This window comes from Solanum verrucosum, unplaced genomic scaffold, assembly GCF_900185275.1.
Source record: "Solanum verrucosum unplaced genomic scaffold, falcon-dt-bn FXZP01000261.1, whole genome shotgun sequence".
Classification (NCBI taxonomy): Eukaryota; Viridiplantae; Streptophyta; class Magnoliopsida; order Solanales; family Solanaceae; genus Solanum; species Solanum verrucosum.
In genome coordinates this window covers 1,925,635-1,932,168 of record NW_026019969.1, presented here as the reverse complement: position 1 = coordinate 1,932,168, position 6,534 = coordinate 1,925,635, and the positions used below count along the sequence as shown (strand labels likewise).

Below are 6,534 nucleotides of genomic sequence, written 5' to 3'. Positions count from 1 at the left end.
GAAAATAATGTTTGCACCAAGATTAAATTAAAACATGGAACACCAAAAGTGACATGTTACATCACACAAACAATAGGGTAATTAATCTTTCTTCACTTTGTTCTCAATGGCTAACACTTTGATTTCTAAAGTCATATATTATAATGGTGGGGTACATTGCTTAAAGTAAAGATAAGAAAAAAGTGACATTCAGCACACTTTGAATCTGGACCTCTATTTTATATTTATATGGTCCAAACTTTTAGATGGCTAATTCACTTTCATTGAAGCCTGCGGTCAAAGATTTTTCTATACCATCTTCAACAGAATTAAATACACCAATCTTGCGGTGGAGTGGACAGACGTCTTGGGTTCGAGTCCCTCTAAGTATAAATTGTTTTTGTTAGGAAGCATTTTACCCCTACCTCAAGAATTTTATGAATTCAAATTTAGTGAAACTCTTCGAATAGGAAACAAAAAAAAATAAAATTAAATACATAGTTTGCTACTATTTCCTCTTAAACAAAACAAAAATACGAGAATACCCATCATTGACTAATTGACAAGAATATGTCATAAAGTTACAACATAGTGAGGTTTATTGATAATAACATTTTTTTAAGAAAATCTCAAATATTTATAGAATAATTAAAATCGAATAAAACAACCCAGTGGCTTGATTTTCATGTGAAATGAAGCATGACTAGCACCAAATTTTGTTTTTTCTGAAAAAGATAAAAGAATCACAAGAGTATGCACCTGTAAAATTTGTCTTACTATCTTGTACTTGTAACAAATAATATTAAGTAGGAACATGGGGAATTAGAGAGATGTAAAACTACATATATATATATATATATATAAAGCAACTTGCCCGCAAATCATTCTTTGTACTAAATAATTAACAATCTATTTTGTCCCTTCCTAAAATTAGGCTACTTTGGTTCCTAGCATAAGGTGGAACATAATCATAATCCTGAATTATAAATTGGTCCAAACACTACAATTTCTAAACTATAATCTCAAAATAACTTAGTCCACGAACGAAACGAACGAAACGACCTTAAGGGTTCCCCACAGCTCCAAGAATAGAGTAAACACAATGAGCATTTCTATGTAAGAATTTATAAGCAAAAAGAAGGGAGCTAGCAAAACTCTTATTTAATTCTCTATACACAATTTCTTAATTCTGAAAAGACAAATATGATGGCATGATCATTGTGTATTCACAATGGATTTTCTCTGTTCTTGAATGATAGTCTCGGTTCATGATAATAGAATATAACCCGAGACCAACTCAAAACAAGAAGAACGGAGAGCTATGTATAGATAATATATATGATTTGATCCGCTCAACGAACCAATTTAACCGATAACACATGAATTAGGATTCTCTTCCATGCTGTGGTGAACCTGGTAGTACGTTTGCGCAGGAGGAGGATAATATGGACGATAGGGCATAGCTTGCATATGAGGAGGAGGATAATATGGCCGATAAGGAGGTACCATGCCAACCACAGACTGATTATAGCCTTGATGTGGGAATGGCATCGGCATCGGCATTGCCATTGGTTGTGGCTGTGGTTCTACCTTCTTCTCTCCGTCCTTTTTGGGCTCGTCTTTCTTATTTTCATCCTTCTTACCACCTTCTTCCTTCTTACCCTCCTCTTTCTTACCTTCCTCCTTTGGAGCGTCTTCTTTCTTGCCCTCGCCCTCCTTCTTAGCCTCCTCTTTCTTGGCCTCTTCTTTCTTTGGTTCCTCTTTCTTCTCCGGCTCTTTGGCCGGTCCTACTGAGATTATGTGCGCTGGCCAAAATTTCCGTAGTTTGCTCACTACACTCACTGGATCAACTGTTCCGATGATGGTTAATTTCTTACCTTTCATATCCATTGAGATTTCATCAATTCCTGCAACATCTCATCATAACATCCTCTAGTTAGTCTCATTTTAAAGATTTTACATATCAAAGTCAAGAAACCGTCACCAATTCTACCAAAGAAAAAAAGATCCGGACTTTAGGGACTTCAACTAACTGAATTTTCGCTTATATTGGAAACAATGTTATGGAGCAACTTTGTCACCAAGGTTTTAACTGTTACTGCACAACTCATGTTTTGGTTAATTCTATAGCAAATCATTATTCTCCAAAGAGCATTAGACAGCAGATTGAATTAACCACTACTGAAAATAATGCAGCAATTGAAGTTGATAGAACAACTACTCATGGAATGATTTCTTAGGACAATAGTATTATAGGTAGTGCTGTCGTAATCATCACCAAAAAAAGAAAAAAAACTTAAAAAATGTAAAATATATATATATATATATATACAACAACACACCCAGAGTAATTCCACAAGTAGGGTCTGGGGAGAGCCTATTTCTGATAGGCTCTCGGCTCAACAAAAACCACTCATCCTCCCAAAGAAAGAAGATGGAGGTTGAAATGGAGGACAGCTTACATGTAGTGGACCCCACTTGACATGGCGCCACATCAGAATCGATGAAAAAATTGACTTCTCTTTTTCTTTTCAATTAGTTGAAAGTAGAATCCAATTTGGAGACTATTGGTAGTGAATGGCTTAGTACCTAATCCAAGTTGGAGAACTACCATCTTCAGTATTAGATCCTCCTAATCCTTTAACAATGACTCACCACCAACTCAATTGATCACCCAAAACCAAATTCTTTTCTTTTTGCTAAAGATATACATATTCACATCAAAAGAATTACTTGTAGCCGTTAAACCGGTATGCCTATACTTGTATTCATTTAATTTTATTCACATACATATCAATCAAATTTTTCGACGAAAGGTGTCAGATGACACTAGTTGCTTAATATTAAGGGTCTGTTTGGCCATGTGATATGAAATCTCCAAAGACAATGTTGCTCCAACTCTTTAAAAATGTCTACATTCATGTGGGATTACCAAAAATAGTGCATTTATGAAGAATCTAACCTGCGAGTGGCAATAATTTTAGAGTATTCGAGCAACATAACCCGTAAGCAACCATGATAATTCGAAATATCCTATCACCAGTTTTAACTTTTAAATTGTAAAATAAATTAATTGGAAACACTCCCCCCTCCCCACACACACACACCATTTTAGCTTGAAATTTTGATAGATGAAAAAATGCACGAAAAATAACATTTTTTTTCAGTACCTGGAAGAGCAGAGACCGTCTTCAAGGCCTTGCGCTTATCTCTTACATCATGCACCTCCAAATTCAAGATAAATTTCTGCAGAAAAAAAAGTGAAAAAAAAAAATCAATTTTCTGCAAAATAAAAATTTAAAAACAGTACCAGCAAAACAGAGCAAACAAATCAAAATACAAAAGAATCAACCACCGACAAAATTAAGAAGGAAAAAAAAACTACAAAGAATCAATAAAACCCCAAAAAACCCGACACCCAAAAGTAAATTCAAAGCAAAAGTTATGCATCTTATGAAATATTCCGAAAGTGGAATAACAAAAAAGGCAAAATCAGATAAGGGTATAAATAATTTATCAGAGATACCTTCATCTTGCAGTCAGAATCAAAACCCAGAAGAAAAAAAGTTGTAGAGAGAGAAAGAGAAGAAGCTAGAAATGGTGAAGAGGTAGAGAGACAGAAACCGAATATATGGTTTTCTAATTAGTTCAATTGAGTATTTGACGGTAGAAAAGGAACCCAAATAAATAAAAAAATTCCGAATCAGAACAAAAATGCAGAATAAGAGAGAGAAAATAGAAAAGGGGCTATGGGCTATGGTGTTATTATATATTTGGAGCTACAGAGAAGAAAGGTGATAACAGTGAGGGCAACAGTGGCAATTTGTAGGGGGAAAAGGTGGGGGCTTGGGGGGGAAGAGCGGGGTAAAAGTTAAATTAATTTAGACAGGGGTTACATATTAAATTTATTCTGAAATGTTTTGATCCAAGCGGAGCTCTCTGCATGTTTATTGTTCATATTGCCACGTGGTGTTCTCTTGCACAATTTGGTTTAGTAATTTCAATTTGTTTGACATATTTTGAATCGAAATTTAAGAAAATTAAAAAGACTTTTAAATCATATAATTTTAATTAAAGATATGTTAAATATACAAACTGCTCTTTAATTTTGTAATTTAAAAAAATTGTAATTAAAAAAAAAATAAACTAATAAAAATATATCAAATAAATTAAAACTAGAGAAATAATCATTTGAATAGTGGTTTGTTTAAATTTTTGTATACTAAAAGTTGATATATCCAATGTTAGTTGATGAACTGATACAACAATAATAACAACATATCAGTGGCTCTTTCTTCAATAAATAAAATTTGTGTTTATGTAAGTATCTGAATAACCATAAGTAAAGAAATTGGAAAACTAAAAATTAACATACTTCATGCTAAATTAGCCAATGCTTAATTTTAAGGATAATCACTCCTAAAGATGAAATGGAAAGAATATAAATATTTTATTTTTTAAAAATAATAAATAATGCTGAAGTTTAAAAACTTATATAATTTTAATAACTTATGCTGAAGTTTTTTTTTTGTTTTTCTTTTGGGTTGTAAGTCCCTAGAGTATCCGTTATGCATATTTTCCTAGGTATTAAAGTGTATGAAAGTCAAAATACCTTTGTTAAGTTATTCTTCCTCCGTTACAGTATTTTTTTAAAAAAAATTATTTGACTTGAGTTTTGAAAAGTAAAAAAGATTTTTAAATTTTGTAATTTTAAACTAAAGATTTTTGTAGTTTTGTAATATAACAATATGCATTAAAATGACCTTTGATCTTGTGAATTTAATATGTCATGTAAAAAGTTGAAATTAAAAAATGGTTAAAAAATGAAAATAAACATTATTTTTTAAACGGACTAATAAACAAGACAAACAAATTGAAACATATGAAAAACTTTGTTCGGTGTAGGACTGTTCAAACTCGAACTGCAGTAGATAAGTCAACCACAAATTTGATTTATTGGTATTAGATTATCGGATTAACAGTTGGTGAACAGATTAAAATTTTATAGTTAATGGTTAATCGGCGCGTGATTGGATTACTCAATTTTTTTATTTTGTGAACCGTTAACCCGTTAAGAATTATCGTAGTCACATTTTTACCATATGTATATTTGTTAAGTAAATACTTAGGTGTACATACCCACAAAATTTAGACTTTCATGTGTGTCTCACTGTGATTCACAATTAATAAATTACCCGCTTAAGTAGGGCTAGAAAAAATATTTTGTTTGATGGGAGATCAATCTATTGGTGGTGAGTGAAAGTGAAAGAAGGGAGCATGAGGTGGTGGAGCCAATACACCGCCCAATAACCGTCAGTTAATTTCTAATCCGATACCGAATCAATCGATAGCTTATTATTCGTTGGCTAGCAAATTAGTATATTTAAAATCTAATCATATCCAATAAGTCAAATCGTTAAACATAATTATCCATCCGATCCATCCAATAAGGAGCCCTAGTTTAGTGAAGGTTTAGTTCTTCACTTTGTAGTCACCCCCTTGTTGTCCTTTTCAAATAATAAAATACAAAATACATTTCGTAATTTTGGAAAAATCTTTTGAACAAATTTTCATGAGAAATTTTTCTTATAACAATCGTAAAATTTACAAGAAATTTAACACCAAAACGAGAGTCTAATATTTTATGTATAAAATTAAGAAAATATTAGATTCAAGTCTAATATTTATTTTGGAAGGGACTTTTATGAGCATAATATTTATACAAATTTTAAAATAGAGATAAAATCTTATTTACTAATGACATAAAAATGGTCATTTGAATAAATGAATTAGCTACAACTAGGGGGTCGGATGTTCATGCTCCAAACTAGTTCCATTTTCATCAAATTCAAAACAATTATTATTAATATTTTTAAAATAAGTAGTATGCTCAAAGCCTGGACCACGAATATATTTAGATCAGACTTATTTTTATAGTATAAAAAACGTCATTGGTTTTCTAAGTCAATATAATAATTCAATTTTTCGAAATTTCAACTTTGCTTGAACACACTAAAGTGCAACTAGATAAATATTAAATAGACAAAAAGCCGTCATTTACCACCATTTGCTGTTGTTCACCCTCTTTGCACCATTGAAAAATTGATATATTAACCCTTCAAAGTCAAGGTTCAACCGAATCAACTTGTGGTGAAGTAGTAAGTATTTCTTTATTTTTAATTAAGAGGTCTCGAATTTGAGTTTTCTTGGATACGAAATCATCTTTGTTAGAAAACGATTTACCTTCCAATGTGAAATTTTTCAGTGTGAATCTAAATTTAATCGGATTTAAATATGGATATCAGACACCGAATTAAAAAAAAAAAAAGTTCAACTGAATGAAATTTTTTGAATAAATCCTTCCGTGGCTAATACTCCTATATTAGTTTTGTATCCATTAACTGAGTCGCGGTGGATTTTGTAAATCAGTTGGTAGACGCACAAACAAAAAAAAAAAAGAGATACAATCCAAAAAATTTCAACAATCCAGAATAAGAGGTTAACTCCGTTATATATACATACTTTAATAAATAATAAATAATATAATATTTTCTT

General features: G+C 31.5%; 1 protein-coding gene across 1 annotated transcript; it reads right to left on the bottom strand.

Annotated features, from left to right (window-relative positions):
- Positions 1 to 1,117: 1,117 nt before the first annotated feature.
- LOC125816362 (heavy metal-associated isoprenylated plant protein 39) lies at positions 1,118 to 3,889 on the bottom strand. The gene is made up of 3 exons (XM_049495959.1): positions 3,506 to 3,889; positions 3,150 to 3,225; positions 1,118 to 1,886 (listed from the first exon to the last, which is right to left on the bottom strand). The coding sequence occupies exons 1-3, from the start codon at positions 3,509 to 3,511 to the stop codon at positions 1,345 to 1,347; spliced, it is 624 nt and encodes a 207-aa protein (XP_049351916.1). The 5' UTR covers positions 3,512 to 3,889; the 3' UTR covers positions 1,118 to 1,344.
- Between the last annotated feature and the right edge of the window lie 2,645 nt (positions 3,890 to 6,534).